At 37.9% G+C, this 24,376-nt stretch overlaps 1 protein-coding gene across 11 annotated transcripts in view; it reads left to right on the top strand.

Moving 5' to 3' along the window:
- The window catches only part of UTRN (utrophin), a 457,676-nt gene that overhangs the window by 206,941 nt on the left and 226,359 nt on the right, over window positions 1-24,376 (top strand). For all 11 annotated transcript variants that reach the window (XM_074368225.1, XM_010965836.3, XM_074368224.1 and 8 more), the window contains 5 exons: window positions 2,513-2,730; window positions 4,784-4,901; window positions 7,823-8,028; window positions 9,618-9,772; window positions 23,933-24,122. In XM_074368225.1, coding sequence (XP_074224326.1) covers window positions 2,513-2,730; window positions 4,784-4,901; window positions 7,823-8,028; window positions 9,618-9,772; window positions 23,933-24,122 — 887 coding nt within the window. The remainder of the gene's footprint in view (window positions 1-2,512; window positions 2,731-4,783; window positions 4,902-7,822; window positions 8,029-9,617; window positions 9,773-23,932; window positions 24,123-24,376) is intronic.

Genomic DNA, 24,376 nt, shown 5'->3' with positions numbered 1-24,376 from the left:
TGTCAAGCAGAAAGACATTAAATGAAGCAACGGTGAAAGATGTGTGTTTATCCATTGAGATAGAATTTTGTTTATGTGGACACAGGATGTTTATCAGTTCCACACACTCTGCTGGAAGTTTAAATTTCCAATTTTTAAGAAAACAATTTGGCAATAAGTGTTAGATACATTAAATTTTTTGTATTTTCTGACCAATAATTCTACTTTGAGAACTTTCTACTAAGGTGGCAATCAGAAATGTAAAAAATACCCTACACAAAAAGATACTCCTTGCAAGTTCTTTTTTTCTTTTTGTTGTTGTTGTTTTTTTGTTTTTCAAGTTCTTTTTTTTTTTTAATTCAACAAATATTTATTGAGCACCTTCTTTGTGCCAGATAATATTTCTAGGTGTCAGGGATTCATCAGTAAATACACATAATAAGTGAAATACATGGTATAATAGAAGCAAAATAGAGAAGTGTAAGAAAGACTGTGCCACGGAGGTTGGCAGTGGAGCACATGAGGAAATCAGATGTGCTGAGGGAATACTGAAATTTTAAAAAGAATTTTAAGAGTCCTTCCAAGATGACAAGTAAGCAAAGACTGAGTGAAATCACCTTTGTTGAATTCCCTTAATATTTTTCTTTATGATCTCTGACTTTCAATGTTGTGATAGGAATTTTAAAATATCCTTGATAGATGTCTAAGGCTGCCCATGTGTTAAGTTCTATCTGTTGATAATAGCTTAGCTGTGAACTGGCAGCTTAGCTGAGAACTAGGTATAAATTTTCTTTTTTAAGCTTTTCAAGTAGTGAATTCTAGGCTGTTTTTATTATTTTGAAAAGGGAGAGTTACAAATAATTACTAACCATGCAATAGTTAGTGTTAATTAAATTTGTTGATGGAGGAGTCTTGATTTATTAAACTTTTTTCTAAACTTGGAAGGTTATATCTAAACATTTACATATGACTAACCAACTCCTACATATGGACACAAGAAAAGCATAGTAATCGCATATACAGTTTAGGTCAGAATTCTACAATTTAGAGAAGGAAAGGGGAAACCTAAATTATCGGAAGTGACTTTGATGGGTTACAAGAAAATTTATTAATTCTCATGTCTTTCAGAGCCATGAATGGAAGTTAGGTTTTAATGTATTTGTGAATTTCTTTTGATTGGCAGTGGCTCCATGAAATGTTGTGTTGAGACAATTGTTTCTAAAGTTGCATCTTAAATCACTGAGAAAAATGTCTGCAGTGCGAGGAAGGAGGGCAGAGGGGAAGCCCTTGTGCTCTGTACTCATCAGCTTTGACCTACATTAGCAGAGTAGCTTACGGGCCACATCAAATTCACACCCAGCATGAGTCAGGGTTTTGTAAAATCAAAACCAAGGGCTTGAGTTTTCTGTACTTGTAAAATGTGTGTTGAGAATCAGTGAGTGGAAATGGACTGAATCAGCAGTCTAAAAGGCTCAGTCATAGAGAAGGCAGAATGAAGCCTGTGTCTCTGAAGTGTGTGTCATATGTCTAAGTTGAAAATGTGGCAGATGTATAGCCGAGGTTGACATTCATGTATTAGAACCTGTGACGATCAAGAAAAGTAGCTAAAAATAGGGGTATTCAAGAAATAATCATTCTGTGAACCAGCTGGACTTCTGCCAACAGGTGTTTCTCAGTCACAGTGCCACTTTCTTGGGGTTCTTGCTTTCTTTGCTGTCTGTGAGAGGCAGTGCTCAACATCTGGCACTAACAAAATTATTAGAATCGTGAAACTACTTTTTTAGCTTATTATGACTTACTTTGATTTGCATACCCTATTGGTTTGCTTCCTCAGACCTAGAGTTCTTTTTCCAGCTTTACTGAGAAATAATTGGCACACCTCACTGTGTGAGTTTGAGGCGTACAGCACGACAGTTTGATTTAAGTGTATTGTGAAATGATTACCACAGTAGGTTTGGCTAACATCCATCTTCTCATACAGATACAACAAGAAAAAGAAAAACAAAAGGAAAAATTTCTCTCTGTGATGAGAACTCATAGGATTTATTCTTTTAACAACTTTCCTGCGTATCACACGGCAGTGTTAACTACGTCGTCATGTTGTACATTGCATGCCTAGGACTTGTTTATCCTGAACTGGAAGTTGTACCTTTGACCACCTTTCTCCGACTCCCCCTCCCCCACTTTTTGCCTCTGGTAACCACAGGTCTGATTGATCTCTTTTTCTGTAAGTTTCCCTCCCTTTTTTTAGATTCCACATGTATATGTGAGATCATGCAATATTTGTCTTTCTCTGTCTGACTTATTTGACAGAGATTGTGTGTTTAATTGGCTTTCCGGCTACCAAAGACATATAGATACTTCAGAAAATACCATTGCCCTTTCAGTATTAAAAAATAAATAACTCTTCCAATTTTTTTTTTTTACTTAAACTAAATTTTACATGAATACACACACACACATCACCATTATATCACCGCAGTCAAGTTATCTTGCTGTTTTATTAATGCTTTGCTACATTTTTACATTTCAGCTCATCCCAGTGTCCAAAAGGTGGTGCTATCATCATCTGCATCCGCTATTCCTCCTGCTCCGTCTCCTCGTACCTCAGAAATTTCAGTTCCTGCTGATCTGGATAAAACGATAACAGAACTAGCCGACTGGCTGGTATTGATCGACCAGATGCTGAAGTCCAACATTGTCACTGTCGGGGATGTAGAGGAGATCAATAGGACAATTTCCCGAATGAAAGTAGGTGCCTAGTGGAAAGGCCTGTCATGGAAACACCTCAACACAGAGGTTGCTGGGATGTTTGGATCGCTTTTGTGTATCTTAAACTCTGGGAGAATGAGCTTTAAAAAATTCTTGGTCTGTCAGACAGCCACCGTGGGCTAGCTCTGAGGAGTAAAGCTTTTCTTGCCTTTGTGTTGTTTTGGTGAGATCAGGTTTACCAGCGTGAGCTGTAGACTCAGTGTATTTTAAAGACCTAAATTTTGAACCTAGCCACATCTGTATAAATGTAAACCAGTGTTATGTTTAATGCCTGATGTCATGTAGGGAAATTTCCTGAAGCACCTTTACAGCTGATATTTCATAATGAGATTTTTTGTTTAATTGCTGACATAAGAAGTGAGAATCTCCTGGTTATAATTTTATTATTATACATGTACCATCTGGTATCAGTCTGTAAAGTTCTTTTTCCATCTTCAGTGTGTGCTTGGTCCTGGACTGTGTGTTATATCGGGGATATTGAAAAGAATATGCCAGACAGAAATTGGGAACGAACTATCAAATAGTAATAACAGCTATTGCTGACTCTTCTTAAGTGCTTAATGTGTGCTGGATGTTTTTCTAAGTATTGTACATGTTTTATCTCATTCACTTTTTGAACAATCTTACGAGGTAGGTACTAATTCTATCCCCATGTTGAAAATATGGCCGTGCCGAAATGGAGGCATTGAATGCGTCTGAGTAGGCAAGTCGCTGTGTCCAGGCACAATCTGATAAAAGCTTCAGGGCAGTACAAGCCGCCACTCGGGGGCCAGGATGAGGAAGGGGATGACTTCCACAGTGAAGGGAAGCAGGCTGTGTGGGGTTTTGACATTTAGGGACAGAGTAAATGATACTCCTGGTGTAGGGACCAGGGAGAATAAAGCCATGAAGAACGTCGGGTCAAGGACTGTGCAGTAAAGGAGTGTAGTGGGAAGTGAGGCAGCAAAGACGGCTCAAGTTCACTTTGTGAAGGTGCTCGTAGACCACGCAAAGCCCTTCGGGCTTTTAGTCTGTAAGCAGTTGGCAAACATCTTTTTTCCCTTTTTCTTTTTAAAATTGTGACTAGAGGCTGATGATAACAATGCTCTGCTTTAGTAAGAAGACTGGGAATAGTGCAAGAGATGCTTAAGACAAAGAGGAAAGCCCTTTCTGAGCAGCAAAGGTGATGCTGTTGCAGTTAGCAGAAATCAGGACTAGAAGCAATGGAATGAGGAGGGTTTGACTGATTCGGTTTCAGATACGCTGTGGCAAGAGGTCCTTATGCCACTTAGGAAGAAATGAGCAGCATTCGTTGAAATGCCTCTCTGGGTTTCAGGATTAGAGGTTGCAAATAAGCCATTTAGAAACAATAATTTGATACTATAGGAATCACTAAAATCTGCAAAATTAGTGAATTCACACAGAGGATGCTCTGGGAGAGAATCTTTGCCACACTATTTGTACTTACCGGAAATTGTGTTTTCTAATCTTTATGGCTATTCATTAGTTATGTACTTAAAACACACCATTTTGCTGCTGTTGCTAGCTTTTCTCCCATTTTTACCCTTACTAAGAGGCACAGAGTTACTAGAGCGGCAGTTTGTCATGTCTGAGATGGTCTGATTTGCAGTTATTCCCATGAGCATCTTTCTGACACTCCACCTCTGCTGGAGGGCGGACAATGCGAAGCCTCAGCAGCAGGCATCACTACAAATGTTCTGAAAGTACTTCTTAGTTTTCAAAGGGATTTTCTTCATTAAACCTCCTCAGACTTGGTATCACTGAACTGTAAGCATTTTATTGTTTCTTTTTTGTGAAAACAAAAACAGAGCGGTAAAGCGCCTTGCGTGGCGATCCAGGTGGTAAGAGGGAGAGCTGAGATTTGAACGTAGGATCTCTGACTCCAGATTCTGCACTTTCTCGGCCACATCACTGATGCCTCACTGCCCCTGACGGGAGAACAGCAGCTTTGAGGTCAGCACACGTTTTGCTCTGATAGGATCCTCATTATGTGGCTTATTAACCTATCTTAATAATCATTTTGTCTTAACAGATCACAAAGGCTGACTTAGAGCAGCGCCATCCTCAGCTTGATTATGTTTTCACATTGGCACAGAATTTGAAAAATAAAACTTCCAGTTCTGACGTGAGAACAGCAATCACAGAAAAATGTAAGTTTTTTAAAAAAATTTTATATCATCATCCACTTTCCCTGAAAATGGTCACACACACATGCACACACACACAGATGTGCACATTTTTGAAGATTTTCAACCAGAAATTATTTGATAATTTGATATTTAATACTCTTTATTAATAAAATAGCTTTCCTGTGGCTTTTTTTTTTTTTAGTTTTTGTGAACATTATCATAATTTCCTTATGAATTCCTTAAAGTATTAACATCATTACTTTTAGTAATTATCTATACATTGGATTTTTTTTCTTTTAAGTTAGGATTTCTTTTAAAGGAACCAAAACCCCCCTAAAGTTAGAGAAACCCATAGGAATGCAAATCCATTCTTCTGTTATATTCACTAAAACCAAATCTTACCATGTTTTTAAACTCACCTTCTCAAAATTCATTCCAAAAATGTTTATTGAACAACTACTATGTACCTGTGTGCATGGCACTAATTTGGGAATACTTTAAATATAAAATAAAACAACACAAAAATTAAGTATGTAACAGCAGCAGCAAAGCTGTCTGTTTCAAATTTGCTTTCTGGCTTAAAAGCGTTTACTAAATCTGTACGACATACAAAACAAAGTCTAAATTCTCAGGGAGGTCACGCAGGGACAGTCGCTGTCTGCTTCCATCATCCCCTCTCTCGCTTTAGCCCTCAGCACTGTCTGTAGCTGTTCTGTGCTGTACGCATTCTTTAAAATGTCCTGACATTTCTTAGTCTCCTTACCTTTATTCACATTATTATTATTATTATTTTTTTTTTTTTTTGCCTTTTGGCCTTTTCTCCCCAGGTGAGATTCTGCTCTGTAGCTAAAATGCCATCCCCTTTGTGAAGTCTTTCCCACCCTCTTCTAGTCCCTGATGAACTGTATTTTCTGTCTTTGGTACCTGCTGCGGCCTTTCCCCATCATTTCACTGTAGATCCCACAGTTACTTTAATTCTCTCTCCGCTCCATAGATTGTGAACACTCACCTTTTAGGCCCCGAGGGCTCCCACAGTGCCCAGTACAAATCACGTACTCAGTAGATATTCGTAGCAGAACACAAACTGGAAGGTGTATTATTACCTTGTCTAATATTTCTGAAGGGAAGGAAGTCAGCTCTTCCCCCTGTAAAAAGTGTTTCAATTTCAAAATAAATGTGGCAGCAACAAGGTTAAGAGATGAGTTAGCAGGGAACTTTTAGTGTCTCAGTGTTGGTTTATTTTTTACAAAATAAACCATTTTCCTTCTTTCTCCCTCTTTTTATTAATTGATGGATTGCTTGTGCCTGTTCGGGAACTCTGGAGTGACCCTGTTTGCTGTCACATGGCAAAGGCAGCTTCTCTGCTTTGGTGGCACCAAAATGCTTACAAAACCGTCTCCATTTTGCTTTCTCAACCATCTTAAGTTTTTTCCACCACCTCTCTGTCCAAAATGTCTTAAAGGTTTCCTTCTCCCGAATATCTTCCTTTTCCAGTTTAACTCTCTTTTTGTTTTCTCTCTATTTTTTTGATATAGAGGCTCCCTGGTTTCCACCCTATTCATTATATGGAAAAGCGGTCTCAGCCGGAGGGTGGTACCTGTAGTGGTAACCTGCTTTTAGCACTCATTCTCAGTGAATGGGATAATTTTCTTATTTTTTATAATAAACCTGTGATACTTGGTGTCGCTTCCAATCTTTAGTTTTATTTACTCAGCATTAAAGGATTCCATTAGTTATAGAATTGGTCATAAGTACTTTATGTAACTTTTTACCTGACAAGTAGAATATTATGATAAATTAGTGCTGTCCTTAAGTTACAAACTTAAGCAATTTACTTAAACTGTTAAATAAGACAGCATAAAACAGATAATCTCTCTGAATAATTTTTTTAAAATTATTACACATAAGTATAATTTACTTAATTTTCTGAACAATCTTAAATTGATAGCTTTTATGGTTTACTGTAACCCTGTATGATTCAAAAGTTCTCACTATGACTTAGCTGCAATCTTAGTTTGTAGTTAAGTTCTTCTTGTCCTGGAATTTAACTGCAGCCCTTCAGTCTTTCTGGCATGCAAAGCATCTTTTAGATGTTTGTTTCTAACCTTCTACGTACTTATTATCATTGGGTTGTTGAAGATACTTAAAGGTATTGCTTACTCGTACTTCACATCAAGTCATGGACTGCCCCTGAAGTAATTAATCAAAAGTTTACGTTTCCTTAGATCTCTTTTTCCTTAACTCCACGTTAAAAAAATTGAAGAGGAGAGAAAGTAGGGGAAAGAAGAGGAGAGAGAGAGAGAAAAAAAAGAGAAAGAAAAAGAAACAATAATAAAAAAGAGAGAGAAGAGCCAATACAGATTTTTTTTATGATAAAGAACTGCTGGATACATAGAACTTGAATCTAATTTACTTTTAGTGTTTCTCTTGAATATATAAAAATACTTCCTTTTGGAGAGGTTTCATGCTGCAGTAAAACAAATGTGAAAAGTATTCTTAAATAGCTTGTTTTCTTTTAAAATAAGACTAGCTTAGAGCATTTCCTTTGAGGATGCTGAGTGATTATATCTATGGTCATAAAGTTCTAACATAAAGTACTGTTAAACTCTACCTTCTTCAACCATGTTCTGTAAATATAAACTAGATAGGAATTTATTTTCTGCATAATTATTGGTGTATCCATTTATAATAGTAGATATTTTTATTGTGAGATATTTTAATGCCTTTAAAATAGAGTTTAATTCAGGATTTTTTCTTCAAGGTTTCAGAAGTAGATCACTTGTATGGTGTGGCAGACATGTATTAAATTCCTTTAAAATGTATCAACTTGCCTCCTTTTTCTTTTCTATATTTAACTTTATTTATGATAAATTTGGCATCAGGTATTTTTCCCTTTCCTGATGGTTACTTTCTGGGGTTATTTTTTATGATGCTTCCGACAGTGGAAAAGGTCAAGACCCAGTGGGACAGCACCCAGCATGGTGTGGAGTTGAGGCAGCAGCAGCTGGAGGACATGGTCATTGACAGTCTGCAGTGGGACGACCACCGGGAAGAGACCGAGGAGCTCATGAGGAAGTACGAGGCGCGCCTCTATATTCTGCAGCAAGCCCGCCGGGAGCCCCTGCTCAAACAAATTTCTGATAATCAGGTAAGACTCATGAGATGCTTTTTGGCATTATTAATGTGTGGGATGGGCTTTTGTGTTCAATTGTTAACTGTAATTTTTAGGACCTTGTCTTAATGTTTTCCCAAGTGCTTAGAATACACACTGAAACTTATATAAAGAATTTGACCAGGAAGGTTTTCGAAAAATTTCTGAAGGCAGAACAAGTAGGAATGCAGATGTAGCTTAGAATTAGCGCTCACTGACTCTTTGCAAATGGAATTCACTCATGAACCAGCATGTAGAAAGAAAACATTTTCAGGATTCCAGAAACCCTCCTTTTTCTCCCTTCCATGTCTACCCTGGAGGTTATTTTTAATTTATGAAATCTCCTGAGGCTTTCATTTGCAGGCTACTGTAGTGAACAAATCAGGTAGTAAGTGAGTTTAGCTTCTTTTAATACCTTTGTAACCAAATCATTTTACCAGCAGCACCATAGCAGTTACCTGTCCTGTGATCAGTTTGATTACCGAGTTGATATTGAGCACTTATGGTGGTTTTAAAGTGCTGCTTTACATCCCTCTATGGTCAGAGAAAATATTCTTGAATTGGCGGTGATGGTTGTTAGGTTATATTTTGGTGTAAAATTTATCTGCCCTTCAGATAACCTAAGATGAAAGTGTGCATTTGTGAGGGATATAATGAAGAATATGTGGGAAGCAGAATCCAAAACACGAGAGTATGTTTTTATTCTTCACACGTGTAGATTTCTGTGGTTGCAGTTTAAAAAGCAAGGGGCCGGGTGTCCTGGTTTCCTGGCTCATTCTCTGTATTTATGCTGTCTACTTATTTGTTTTCGCCGAACGTCTCCAGACTAATCGCCAGCAAAGCCCATGGACACTCAACTAGAGGAATATAATTAATAGTGATATCAATGTTTCAATCATCATATCCAGAATGTTCTTTTCTAATCAGCATTGTGGTTCTTTTCTTCTGGAACTTTAGGGTGGATTTTTCTGCCAGTTGCTACAAAAATCATTTTAGGAAGATTCATTTGTCATTTAGATTTAATGGGGAATATATTGATGCAGTGGTTCTCAGAGGTGGAAAAAGTGTGTCATGGAACCAATGCCTGTGGATACACAACATCCATTTAGTTTAGTCAAGCAACTCTCAGTAAACCTTGCTTGGTGACTTCATCCACCCTAGCAATTAACTTTGTAAACATATACAGGGATCTGAGGCAAGAGAACAGAGACTTTCATATGCCCTTTCCATCTCTCCAAGCGCCTGTAGACAAACTAACTCTGTAGTAAGTGCGTTCCTGTAAGATGCATGTTCCTCTCAGGGTCAGAAGCATAGCAGGAGGAATGAAAAAGACAAACGATTTGAGGAAGTAAAATATATCAAAAAGGAACAAATGATAACCTGCTTGATCACTTTCTTAGACATTTTTCTTTTCATTTCCAGAATAATTTTTGTTTAAGCTTACATGCAAGAGTTTAATAATCTGTTTTCTTCTTTTAATATCTGTGTCTAAAATATGTTAAAACCTACTGGAAAGACCAGTATTTTGGTAATACTTGTTGTTGTGTGACCCATTCTAACAATTACACCTGAAAATTACACCGTAGATGTTGCTTCAAGAAATGGGTCCTGGTGATGGTATCGTAATGGCATTTGAGAATGTCCTGCAGAAACTGCTGGAGGAATATGGTAGTGATGACACAAGGAATGTGAAAGAAACCACTGAGTACTTAAAAACATCATGGATCAATCTAAAACAAAGGTAACGCCAAGGCCCTGGCAGGTGTATGTGTGTTGTCAAGTTAAGAGTTTGATTGCTTTGGCTTTCTCGTGGGAACATGCCAAACCTGTGACTCCTAGAAGTGCATTTTATTATTATTATTATTATTATTTTTTATCACATGTAATACAGAATGTGTATTTACAGTAGCCACTTGAATTGCTACCATGGAGTTTTTCCTTGAATAAGTCTGAACCATGCCAGTCATCATTTTATGTGTTCTGATTTTCGTATGCCTCTCGGCATTACCCACAATATATCTTGAAGTACTCTGACAGTAATGAACATTTAAGTATTTACAGATGCACCAGGGTAATATTTTCCCTAATGTTAATGAAAATACTGTGCCATTTGGCCATGTGATCCTTGACTGAGGCTGGAAACACATGGATCCACACCAGACTCCTGAAATACACTCTGTGTATGTTGGGCTTCAACTAATTTGTTGTCTTTTCTTCCCATTACTCTGTCTAGTCAGTGTATTTGGGACAGACTAAAATAGCATGTGTGTTTATAAGAGAAATTTTTCTGTCACTTGAACACCTAGAATTTGAGGTACTATAAACAGTGGTTAGCATCTCTTTAAGATTGCGTATTTATATTCATCATCAGTAAAAAAGTGTTTACTTCCTGCATAGTACTGGGAGTACCTGTGTCTAAATGAAATTATGGTTTCACACACATCTTTATATATTCAGATGCAACTGCCTGAAAGCTGATTTGGTATAAAAAACACATTTATTTTGCAAGGAATAAAATGGATAACATTAGAACATTTTAGGATATATACTGGTAATAAAGGATGGCCAGGCATTTAATAACAGTTTAATATGGAGGTGTTTTTATACATTTTTAGAATACCAGTTTTGGTTAGAATCTCTAAAATAGATTTTTGGGAAGCTCAAAGAAAAGAATTATGAGGCACTGCAGGAAAATGAATGAGTTGCTTTGTATAGCTAAGATTCCGGAGAAAATAAGACGAGGGTAGCAAATATGAAACTTCAAAGCGGTTAAAGCAGAATGTGTTTATACCAGTGAGCGTTCCAGCATTTTAGTACAGCTGCTTTTCTTTTGTTATAACAGGTTGTTTGGATATAGTAGGGATCTCAAAACTAAGACAGCGAAGAGGGGGCAGTAAAAACAGCTTTAAAGTACAAACTTCCAGTTACAAGATAAGTAAGTTCTAGGAGTGTAACATACAGCATGGTGACTATAGTTAACAGTGCTCTATTGTATATTTCAAAGTCACTAAATAGGTCTTGAAAGTTCTCATCATAAGAAAAAAACTGTGTAACTGTGCAGTGATGGATGTTAGGTACGTTTATTATGCCAATCATTTTGCAACATATATCAAATCATTGTGTTGTACTCCTCAAATTAATACAATGTTGTATGTCAGTTGTATCTCAATTAAGAAACACACCCTTAACACTCTAAGAGAGTTTGTCCTTAAGCACATTTTATCTCTGTTTCCAAAAATTCCACATATAAGAATTATGACTTTGTTTTTATTGTGAACAATACCAGAAAAACTGATCACTTAGGGATGTGTGGTCTGCTTTATTTAGCAACTCCACTTCTTTTTTTGCTTTCGCTTTGTATTTTAAGACAGCCTACAGCAGTAGTTAGATTAGATGGAAGAGGCAATTAAAAATGAATTATATTCCAAGGTGATCTTTCATTTATCATAGCTAAGACGACCACAGTGTTCCAATTTAATGGTGGTTACAAGTCATTGTCTTTATTCTATTTTCCTTCTGCATTTTGGGAGGAAATAGTAAACATGTTAAAATTTGACGTGATTTAGGTATATTATTATCTATAAAGCAGAGGAAATACAACAAAACTGTGGCTCACAGGATCCCGTCATGAGTGATGGCTGGGAATTCTATGTATTGCCAGAATTTTCTCCTTTAAATATTGACAATTTTTAGCTGTTTAATTGGCGGTCTTTTGAGAATACACAAATCTTTCCATGCCTTCTTAAACAAAGTACGTGAACCTACATGAAACATTTTTTGAATTCTTGGCATTATTGTTATGAAAATATAATTAAGGAACTGTAAGAGCTATGCATGACCTTACAGTTGATTTAAACCAGTGTTTCTCAATCTTTTGTACATTCTCATTCCCCTAAGGAGCCTTTTCGAGGTTTTCACCCCCAGGACATTTTAATACCGTGGGTATACTGTGTATCTGTTTCTGTACTTTATAGTTGTGCTTTATACATAAAAAGAGTAAATTGTTTTCCACTCCTCCCACCCCCGCCCCACCAAGGAACCATTTATCTTTTCCACTGAGAACACTTGTCCCCTCTAACACTGTCAGGCTCAGAGAAGTTAAAGGACACGTTCACAGTTTCATAGCAGAGCCAAGACGACGTTTTTCTACACTAAATGATGACAGTGCTCTCCATGCTGGGTAGCATGGGTAGCAGATTTACTCAGGCTGCTATACCTTGTGCTATTTTGTGCTTTGTTTTCAGTGTTTGAATTTTATTGGGCATCTCCTCGTCATCAGGTTCTGTGCTGAGTTCTTCACTTGCATTATCTCATTTAATCCTCACAATAACCATCGGAGACAGGCGGAATTTTCATCCACACTATGTAGATGAGTGAACTGAAGCAGGGAGAGATTAAGGAATGCCCGAGATCACATGGCTCATACAGGCAGAGCTCAGATTGGAATCCAAGCTTTTCTGACTGTCCAGTCAGGCTATTTATTACCTTTCTTTAAAAACAGTTTTATTTTTCTGCTTTGCTATCAGAACATCAGCTATTGCTGATGACTCTGTGTACCCACCTCTGAGATCTTTGTGATAACGCTTAATGGTTCTTATCTGTGGTTGGGCTTAGAAACCAGATCTGATGAAAGATGTGGGGCCATCTGCTCTGAATAAATGTAACACTCTCCAGTACGGGGCTGCTGTGCCTGACCTCATGTCCCCTGAGAGGCCTCAGACCATGGCTTGTCTCCCAGCCATATTCTGAATTTACATTGTTGTCAGCCAGATTCTGGAGGTGAAGGGTTAGTATACTTGCACAGGGAACACCGTTATTGCAGCATAAAGTGTGAAGTTTAATGTCAGCTTTCAAAGGATACGTTTTGTATGCACTGCAATTGGACTAAGTAATCTGGCCAGTCACAGTTACAGGTCCACAACACCTTATCTACAACACAGAATCCAGTGCGCTCTGATAACAGGAAGCTTTGAATTGACAGGAGGCTATTTATTACAGTCTTCATTTATCCTGCTTAGTGTGAATTGTGTGAATAGCCTTGTTTCTGGCCACAGAAACAGTAATGTGTTGGCCACCTCCGACCGTGGTTGGGGGTAGTAAGTCATATAGATACATTTACAATAATAGCTTTCTAATGTACAAAAAATCCTTAATTCTGAAACGTGGCTGGCTCCCACTATTTTGGATTCTTTAAACAACTGTTCTGTCTCTGACATTTTGAACTAATTGGCATATCATGACCACTGCTCTTTTCACTGGTGAAATTTTTTTCTTCCATCTCTTAATACCAATTAACAAATTTTGTAACACCAATTGAGATAGTGATAGTTGAAATGCGCTTATAGTAACTTTTGGAGTGTAGAGATCTCATTTAGGTCTGAAATATTATTTTAATCCTGGAGTGCATATGTTCATGTATTTGTGTATGTATACACACACACACACACACACACACACACACACTTGCCCACATACATATACACACAGAGTTATTTATACTGAAATATTGTGAAGGAAATGAGACAATATAACTTTATGTTATAAAGAATATCTTATAGATCATTAGTTATTATGTATTTTTCTCTTTGCCCTTATCCCCTGGAAGCCATCTTTCGTTGCTCATTTTAAGGCATTTCTCAGTTTGTACAGGCAGGACAGAAAGCACACTGGCTATACAGTATCTGGCGATCCTTGATTAACATCCCAACTTATCCACTTAACCACCTGTGTGAACCTTGACCAAGTTATTTCAACTGACTGAGTCTCAATTCCTTGTTTGTAAAATAGAGAGTATATCTAATGGATAAGATTATTTTGAGGATCAAAAATTATGTCTAAAGATTCCTCCTACATGATATGTGCTCAACAAAGGGTTACCCCAGATTATCATCATCTGCTCCGTCATATTCTGTGTTCCGTAAAAGCTATTGCCCTTCAGTCTGTTTTGCAGCACTGTCTATGGTTAAATTAGCAGAAGGTTGAGTCATCGTCAATCGTTTGTAGTCATTTTGAACAGTCTCTACTTAACGTTAATGATGAAAGAGTTGATTATCTCATTTACTGAATGCAGTATAGATATTCTAAATGTTTATTACCAGATGAAACTTTCAGAAAATGCAATTTTCTTGGTCAGTGCCTTAGTCTGTTCAGGCTGCTCTAACAGAACACTGCACAAAGGGTGTCTTATAAACAACAGAAATGTGCTTCTTGTGGTTCTGGAGATCAGGGTACCAGCATGGTTGAATAAGGACCCTCTTCTGGGTAGCTGACTTCTCATAGCCCCACATGGCAGAAGGGGTAAGAGAGCTCCCACAGGCCTCTTATACAAAGGCATTAATCTCATTCACAAGGGCTCTGCCCTCATAACCTAATCATCCTCCTGAGGCTGACCAGTCTCCTAATATGGTTGTACTGGACATGAGGATTTGAACATAGGAATTTGGGGAGGACAGACACATTCAGACCACAGCAGCTAGTAAAATCATCACAGTTGCTGAATTTACTATGCATTTAAGTGTTTTCTGCCTAAGCAGAAGTCTAACCATCCTGGAAGGAAAGGGTGTAGGATTTTTAAAAATTTGTTTCATGTGAGAGCCATAAATACAGATTTATCTAGTGAAGGAATTTTTTTGAATTCTTTTGAAATGACCCTGTCTTTCTAATTTATGTTCATTAACTTATTAATAATGGCCTGCTGGACATGTGGAATGCATGTAGTTTACAAGAGGTTATATAAATACTGCGTGTACCAAAGACTGAATTTGTGAAGCCCTTGACTGTTTTGAAAACGGATTACATTCCAAAAGTTTGAATTTACCTTTGATTGCTTTCTCCATTATTTTTGTTATATATTTTGAAACTTTCATTATTTCTATTATTACTTTTTCAGTAGTGATTATTTATTGTCCCAACTGATTAATAAAAAAATGAAAAGTTTTTCTTGAGCATCTATCCATTGTTCAATTTCATCAATTTCTTTTAGCTATGATCAGTGGAGATAACTCACACTGGGATTGTGTCCTATGGTGTGACATCAACCAGGTCCAACTTGTACACTCTTTAAATGAATAGCAGCTGTCACTCCCAAATGAATGAGCTTAGATGAAAGGTACTAATAGTCTTATCCTTTGAGCCTGTACACTAACTAATATGAGGTTCAGAGATCTGGGTCAGTCAACTTGATTTATCCTCTCCAAAGCTTACTTCGTTCCCTGAAAGTAACTTCTATTTTTCAGCCTGTTTCTTTTATTTTCATTGCTAGTGTTTCATTTTTAGTTTTCCCTTCTGAACTAGGAAGGAAATTGGTGGTAAAGAAAAGTGTGAAAATTAAACTCTTTATTTTCCTCTTCATTACATTGTTTTAATATTTCAGTTACTATTTTATTGCTTTGGAAACACTTACCAACAATGTCTTTCTGGTATATGCCTAACAATGCTAATGTTTTCATTTTGTAAGTATCAGACTCAAGCAGGCAGACACTTTCTTAGTGCACTGAACTCCGTAATAAACAAACTAAAGGACTAGCGCCTGTAGCCTTTGTCTTTGCTTTCATTTGTTCTTTTTCCCATTTATTAGATAGTTAAATATTTATTTATTTAACCTTCTCTTTGTCAAGCTCTGTGATCAGCCCTGAAGGTTCAGCCATAAACAATGCCCTGTGCCTACCCCCAGGAAGCTTACCTTTCATAGAAAGAGCCAAGTAGTAAAAAGAAAATAATATAAAATTATAGATGATTATTTTGGAGAAAGAGGAAATTAAGGAGGTGCTACATAAGAGAAGGAATTATGTAGCTCCGCTAAATTTAGAAAGCAGTGTAGAGGTAGCCCTTGAGCTAATTCAAGTTAAGGGGAACCATCTGAAAAAATTCTAGAGTGAGCAGCAAATGGAAGAGTCATAAGACAGAAGATAGCACAGAATGTGGTTAAAATCTAATGAATAAGAGGGCTTGAGATGTAGTAAAAGAGAGGCAGAGGCAACATCATGCTGAACTTTATAACAAGGGAAGGAGTTTGGATATTCTAAGTACAATGGGAAGCTGTTGGAGTCAGTAAGCAAGAGGGTGACACTGTCTAATTTATCATATTAAATTTAATCTCTCTGGACCTTATGTGGGGAATAGATGTTAGGGGTATAAGAGAATAATTGGGAAAGCCAGTAAGGAAGTGATTGCTGTGGTCCAGGTGAGAGATGGGTTCCCTGGACTATTGTATGCCAACAATGGTGGAAAGAAGATGATGGCTTTGGGATGTACTTTGAAAGTAGATAAGATGTTCGATGGGTTAGATATGTTATTTGGGTGAGTGGAAACAACCTAAGATGACACTTTGTGAAAAAGGATGAGTGGTGGTACCAATCACTAGAAAAGGCTGTGGGAGTTCAGGGAGAAAAAAATTGAGAACTGGATTTTTAACATGTTCATTTGAGATGCCTATTAGATGATATACAAGTATATAGGTCAAACAGATAATTAGATATGTGAGTCTGGAGCTCAAATGTTCTAGACCTTAGAGCTGGGGAGTCCTATATACTTACACTGGAGATTAAATCTGTGGTGTTGGGTAAGATCACTGGGGAAAGTAAAGATGGAGAAGAGAAGAGGGTTCTTGACTGAGTCTAGGGTTTGGTGATGGAACAAAAAATGAAGAGGACAAGAAAGGCTTGGAAAGATCTTCCAATGAAATAGAAAGAAAATCCAGGATTTATGGTGTCCAGAAGTAGAAGAAGAGAATGTTTTTTAGAGGGACTGGAGAGAGGAGAATATTTCTAAGAGGGAATGAACCACTATGTTGAATTAGGCTGAGAAACCTAAGCAGATGACACAATACCATTTGTGGAATTCCACATCTTGGAGATTACTGGTGATTTTGAAAAGAGCAACTTCAAGGGAGTGATGGAGTAGAAGCTAGAGAATGAGATGAAGGTGAGGAAGTAGAAACGATTTGTGGAAAGATCATTAGAGAAGTTTGTTGTAACGAAGGGCAGAAAGATTGGGTAGTACCTGGAAGTCAGTAAAGGGTAAAGAGAGGTGAATGACTTTTCTTTAAAATGGGACATGGTAAATAAAGCATGTGTGTATGCTCATGGTAATGATCCAGTAGATTGATGATTCAAGACAGTGGGACAAAGGAGGAGGAAATAAGTCCTTCCATTGATAAGAAGGTGGGATCTGGAGAACTGAGCTTGGTAAGAGCTGGGATGCTTTTTCCATTATGACGGGAAGGACAATGAGCAGATGAGTCCAGATGCATGTGGGTTGGAGCCTCAGTGGTAGAAGGATGAAAGATTGTGCAATGACTTCGGCTTTCTTTATGATCTGTGAGGCATGCTCTCAGTGAGGCTGGAGGTGGGACGGAGAGAATCAGCTGTGAAGTCAGAATCTAAGTGGATGGGATGTAGAGTTTCCTAGGGGAGCTTTAGTGCTGGGCAGTGATGGGAGCCTGTTTGTGCTTTATAATAGTAAATGTAAAGGGAAGATAGCTCTGTTGTAGCGTTCTTTAGCAATGCTTATCTACTTGGAGGCAAGTAGGAGGAATGCAGATGAAAGACAGAGAGGGAGCAGGGGAGAGGAAGGTATTTGTAAGGGGGTGGAGACCAGAATGCCACTGGTGCACGTGTTGAACACGTCCCTTTCCTGGGGGAGGGGAGAGGTGCAGTCCCTCACTAGAGCCTGTGGCTTGGCAAGCAGATCTAGAGTTGGATTGCAGACTCCACTCACCTGCTGAGGCAGTGAGCCACTTTAACTACATGCAGTTGCGTGGACCTGGAGGTCAGTAAATGAACATAGTGAATAGCCGTCTTCTGCTCTGAAGGAGTAGGATTTTGCCTGGAAGATCGGAGAACGATGGCTTGGAAATGGCAGTGGGAAGGGGGAGGACCCTCATTCCCATTCCTCACCCTGAGGCATAGAGGGTCTGAGAGGAAAAAGGAAGGAACTTCATTAAAAACTCACAGACAAATTGATGCCACTAGGGAAACCAATTTCTTTTAAGGCAAGGTGAAGGGATTGATCTGAGGAGTCTGCCAGTCGTAGAACGAGTTTTCAGGCTTAATGGAAGAAAGGTTTTGGGGGTGGATTAGGGCGGGTTGGGAGCGTGCAGGGTGGTGTTGGGGTTATGGTCCAGTATTGGTTGGCTAATGCAGAACAAATGCCTGGTAGTGACTTAGCTAAAAGGAAAACAGGATGTGGTGAGATGAACCCTCTCACAGAAATAGCTCTGTGTCTTGAATATTTATGTAGTGAGGGTGAGGGTACCTCTCTTAAGCTTCCCAGCAGTGTGGCATTAGCAGCTTAGAACAGTCTCCTTAAGCCCCACGGAGTGCATTTCTAAGTGCCTGCTGTTGCCTCAACCTCTGTGTGGCAAAGACTGGTCACAAAATACCGTAGATGGCTGGGGATATCTGCAGTGATTAACTCTTCATTAAATCCACTGCATTTCCTCGAAGTGCGCTTTAGTGTATTTTCTAGCTAAGTGATATTTTATATACCAAAGGACAAATTACCTCATGAAGGTGCTCATTGGAAAGCTTAGAGAATTGTTTCATTGTAAGTTTTCTACATGTCACTCAAACTCCTGATGTTACTATTTTCCACTCTAGAAGAGATAAATATATTTAAATCTCATGTAGCTGTAAAGGTCACCTTTAAAGTGTAGTGAAATTTCACAACACATATCTGTGGGTTTCCTAAGATGCTCTTTTCCATTGAAGTCTAAAAAAAAATTTGTGATGTATTTATGTTCAGCCGCTCTACCGACCAATTATAAGTACATGCACACTTGATTAAACAATGTTGTATCTTGTAGTTTAAAAATCAAGTATTATTTAACATTTAAAACAACATTTTAAAAAGTCAGTTATGTGGGTGGCCATGTTTTGTTATGCCACCAAATGACCATAAGCTATTTTGTAGCATATCATAGTTGCTTTTATAACAGAAATCTCTTTGAAAGTTTTGAGTTTACAGTTAAAAACTCCCAGTTCCTTTTAATATAAGCTATTATGAATCTGTCACCCATGCTTTCCTTAAATCTTTTCTGAGAAGTTATTTATACATTCAGTCTGCACCATCTCTTGCACTAAAGAATTCTATAGTCTGTCACTTCTGTTTGAAGTAAAAGTTTTTATTTCTGCTAAAATTACCCTTCTGAACTTCAGACGTTGTGTCTTTTAGGTTTTCAGTCAGTCTTTGTTCTTTATGATTGTAGGTGTAAAGAGATTTTTTTTTTGAAACTCCTCTTTGCCTTTGTCTAGCAACCACAATTTCCTAAATTTGAAATCATTTCTTGTTCTTCGGTAGTCCCCTTCTGCTATACTCTCATTTACATTTCTCAGAGCTTCCTCCAGCTCTGTTCTGATCTTGCTTGGGGTGTAGCAACCAGGACTGTCAGATAGAACCTCTGCATTGAGAATCGTAGACTAATGTGAGTTCAGTGCTGGATGTGATCTTAAGGAATGAATCTTCCACATTAACGCTTCCCAGCCTCTTTGCTGTCTGCACACCAGTCATCTGTCCCCATCCGTAACATTTCATTTACATGCAGGGATTCTTAATGAAGCTGAATTTGAAGCTAAGGATGGGATGAGAGTGGAGGAACTCTTTTAGCAGGTTTTATAATCTCTGTGATGGATTATGTAGTTTTAAAAGGACCCCTTAGAGATTCTGACATGGACCCTTTACTCAACTACTCCAAGCTTCTTACTTTGAGAATGGAAAAAAAAAAATTGGAGACTTGAGGTGAATTACCCCAAGGTATTTAGCTAGTAAATGGCAGACATGGTAGAATTAGGTTGTTTTCTTCTGAGAGTCACGTACAGAGGGCATTAAAGGTAGTTTCTTAGCCTGTGTCCTGAAGTGCACGTATATTCCTGAGCCTCTTAATTTTAGTGATTTTCTTTGCCTTATGGTATTATGATAAATCACGTGAAATTTCCTTGAAAATAAATAAAAAGATTCTTGTAGTGTCTTGTAGTATGAAGTATACCATATTCTAGACTTAAAAAAAAAAAAGGAGTAAAATAAGTGGTGTGGAGAACTGATACCTTTGAGCTATAGTCTATTAGAATTTCATATAAATTTTATTAATTTCAAAAATCCAACTATAAATTAATATATATACACTATGATTATAATTTTTAATGTATATTTATTATGATAATATAAAGATAATTTGGACTGTTTAAGTAGAGTTTAGTTTTCAATGTGTTCATTATTTTTAATAGTTGATTATGATGATAAAAAACATGACACCAGTTATTTGTGAATTAAGAATTCCCTAGGACATTTATTATTAAACTGCATATTTACATAGTATATATAAGATTAATTTCCCAGTATTTCACTGGGAATATTCATATACAAGGTTAGGAAAAATGCTATTTATTGGATGCCTACTATGTCTTGATACTTTTCTGTGTGTACACTTCATTTTTTCCTTAAAATATTTTTGGAAGGGAGATGCTATTCTTACTTTTGTATTAGTTTATTCAGTGAATACTTGTTGGGTTGTTACTGTGTTTAGGCCCTGGGGTGACCGTGCACTGATGATTCAGAAGCTTTAAACAGGTAAGCAAACAGTCACTTCCAGTCATGATTAACGATATAAGGCAGAAGAATGGTCCGCAAAGGTGGGGAAAGTATCCTGAATCATCTGGATGGACCCAGTTCCATCCTTAAAAGTGAAGGGTGGAGTCAGACAGTGGGTCAGAGAGATGTGAGGACTCAACCAGCCACTGTTAGCTTTGCAGATGGAAGAAGGGGCCACAAGCCAAGGAATGTGGGTGGAAAAGTCTAGGATATGGGTTCACCCGTAGAGCCTCCACAGAGGGGCACAGCCCTGCCTGCTGACGACTTGATTTTAGTCCAGTGATACCCCTATTGGAAACTAACCTAGAGAACTGGGAGAGAACAAATTTGTGTTGCTTTAAGCCACTGCATTTGTGGTGATTTGTTGTGACAGCCGTAATGGTCTGCTAATAGACACTGTAAGAGAAATTATGGGGTGCTTTGGAATGAGGTACCGTAGGTTTGGAAGGTAAGTAGAAGTTAACCAGGTGGAATGGTAAAGGCTAGTGGCGGGGGAAGGAGGGATGTGAAGGATATTTAAAAGAAAAGAAGTAAAAAGCAGAGCTCTGGATGTGAAACAGTGACCATTTTGAGGGTTAGTAGTTGGTTCATTTTTGTAGCCGGATAAAGCATGAGGCTTGGAGTGATGAGATGATCCTTGTAAGGCAAACAAGACTCAGACCATGGAGAACTTTGTGTGCCAAGTAGAGTTCAGGGATGATGAACATGATGCTTGAGGAGGTGGGAGCTTCCTAGCTGTCACAGCCAGTGGCGGAGCTGTGCCTGCCGTGATCCAAAACCTGTAATCTTTTGCTTTCATAACCACCAAAGTAGCTATCTCTTAACCATCGTCTAAAAGTTCTTTTTCAGCAGTTTCCTACAAAGTGAATATTTTTAAAGGAGAATCTATTTCCTTCTGACGACCAGTAGATAATTTGACAGTTTTACAATAAGTGCCCTAGTTTCTGGATTCAGAACGCTCCCCTGATCACCAAAGTGTGCAGCTGGCATTATCCAACCAGCGGACCCAATGTTGTCTAAGGCCAGGTGCTCATGACCCTCTTAGCTCCCTTTTCCTTTGAAGCATCACTTTTTTAGGCTTTCCACCTCCCCTGTTTGCCTGGTTCTTTGTGCTTGTTGGGTATAATTTTGCACCTTAGTGCAAAGTAAGGGTATAAATGTTTCTCACGTGGAAGGAATCTCTCATTTCACCCACAACAGTCTCAGATATTTGCATCCTTTTCCCTAGTCAGGGCATTCTTAGAGTTCGTAGAGCTAATCCGTGATGATGTGTTTTTACGTTAACTGTTTGCCACATAACCTGTTATGTACATGTGAATATTCTTAAGAATAAAGGATACTGATTAATGTAAAATGAAAGCATTTGACTTCACTAAATTTTTAAATTACTAGATTTTATATGAGTGTTCTTAAAATTAGAGTCATCTATTCATGGTTGATCAATTGAGCGTGTATACTCCTTTAATGCTAGCATCTTTTTGGCACAGCCTTTATTTGGCTATTCTTAATATTTTTTTTCAGTTGTTGTTTTAATAATTGAAAATGTGGGCAGGGTTAGATGGAAGATTAAACACCAACACCACCAACCACCCAAATTTTGGTGGGTAACTTCTAAATATCAAAAATTAAAGAACTATATACTATGATGACAAAAAAATACTTAAACTACTGAAAGGTTTATAACAAAATATACTGAGTCTCTCACTACTCACACAGTTTCTTTCCCTAAGGGTAACTCTTTTCTCTCCTTTGCTGGGTCATGTGTTAATTCTATTTTTATTTGTTTGAGGAGCTGCCATATTGTTTTCCATAGTGGCTGTACCATCTTATCATTGACTTTTTAGTGAAGTAGATATTCAGTGTTGACATTATTATGCCTGTCTAAATATCATTAACAGCCAAGCACTATAATTTTGCTGCTTCTCTTATTTTACCTGAAATTAATAATTGCCTTGTTTTTATACACTTGGTTTTCTTTGCACCTATTGCTAATTCTTCCCACCTATTGCTAATTCTTCCCACATTTTCCAATGGCCTGACAGTACAGTTTCCTACAAGGTCAGTAGCATTAAGCAGTCTGTCACTTCCAGTGCTTTTTCTTGTAGATGTCTCTTCTGGAGACAGCTTTCTAGGCCTGCTGCACCACCATTAACCTGGGGATTTTCTGTGCTTTCCTCCTAGGGTCTCGTGGAGGTTTTTGTTTGTTTGCTTCTGTCCTCTTTTGAGTTATTTTCTTGTTTTTTCAGAGTGCATCCTTTGTTAGCTTTTCCAAGTTAAAACAAACATCGTATTTGGAATGGTGAAGACAGCCCTCATCTGATCTAACTTGGATGCACTACCCTCTTTCTGTCTGCCCATAGTGAGTTTACAGAACAGAGGGACAGACAAGAAATCTCTGTGATATAGTTGAAGTAATATTTAAGAGTCAAATGAGATCATAATCTAAGGGCTTTTCCGGGATACATGTGATTGAAGGAGGATGTAGAGGAGTTTTAACCTTTGATGAACTCAGGGCAAGGACACCTAATTGGGCTGAGATGTTCTACAGGAAGTAGCCGTTAACCCTTAGAGGATTGGCAGGATTTTAATAGGTGGGGGTTCAGTTACCTAAGACTGAAATTGTTGGTACCCATTTTTAAAATTAAGTTGTTGGTTTCCTTTTTATGGGGCTTTGAGACATAGGAAGTTTCAGAGATTGGATTTACAGGTGTTTGTGTCTCTTAAATCATGCAACTCCAGGATAGTTCTGCATTTAATTGTGCTGTAGGTTTAATGAATGCTTTATAAAAAATTTGAATGTCCAGGGTCTTCCAAATATAATATTATATTAGCACAAGGAACCAGTTAGTATTGATCTGAAGTGTTTAAAATACATAAAGTATGTCCTCTGCATTATTGTATTGTATCTTAATTTCTTAGATTTTACTTCCTCCTAGAATTCATTTAGTCATTTGTACGAATATTTATTGATACTGCCTTTTGAGTGTCAGACATAATACTAGGGTATTGAAATAAAACGTATGGGGAATAACTTATACAATTACAAGTTGCCAAATACAGTCATAATTACTTTATAATATGGGTGTGATGTTGTTAATATTCCTGTCTCTCTCCCTCTCCCCTTCTCACAATTCACATTACCGCTTATTAAGGGTTAGTCAAGATGCACATATAAATAAATCTCCCAGTTACAGTAGGTAGTTAAATAAATAAAGGCTCCTTGGAGGCTGTCTGTTAATTTTTCTTTAGGGTGTGCATGATGTGGACTGTCACACTGTGAGTAATGGAGACGCGCCTGTCGTGTTGTTACTTGCAGCCTCGCTGACAGACAGAGTGCCTTGGAGGCTGAGCTGAGGACAGTCCAGGCCTCTCGCAGGGACCTGGAGAACTTCCTAAAGTGGATACAAGAAGCAGAAACCACAGTGAACGTTCTTGCCGATGCCTCTCAGCGGGAGAATGCTCTTCAGGACACAGTGCTGGCCAGGGAACTCACACAGCAGATGCAGGCAAGTGCCTGGGAAACTGCAACCTGGATTTTAATTTTTGCTGTGCTCTTTAGATCCATCTTCCATGCAAAATTTATTAGTTTTCAGAGGTGGAGTTGTCACCTTATTCTGGTATGAAATTCATGCTCCCCTCTGAATAATTGGCTTCTGGAAATAAGATCTATGAAGCACTTTTCCTTAATAATTGCAGAGGAACACCTTGTTTTATGGAAGTAATCACTGTTTATTTAGACTTATAGGCTCTTAGCTATTCT

The sequence above is a fragment of the Camelus bactrianus genome, chromosome 8 (genome assembly GCF_048773025.1).
Source record: "Camelus bactrianus isolate YW-2024 breed Bactrian camel chromosome 8, ASM4877302v1, whole genome shotgun sequence".
NCBI lineage: Eukaryota > Metazoa > Chordata > Mammalia > Artiodactyla > Camelidae > Camelus > Camelus bactrianus.
Note: the sequence above shows the minus strand (reverse complement) of the source record. Positions and strands in the feature narration are given on the sequence as shown.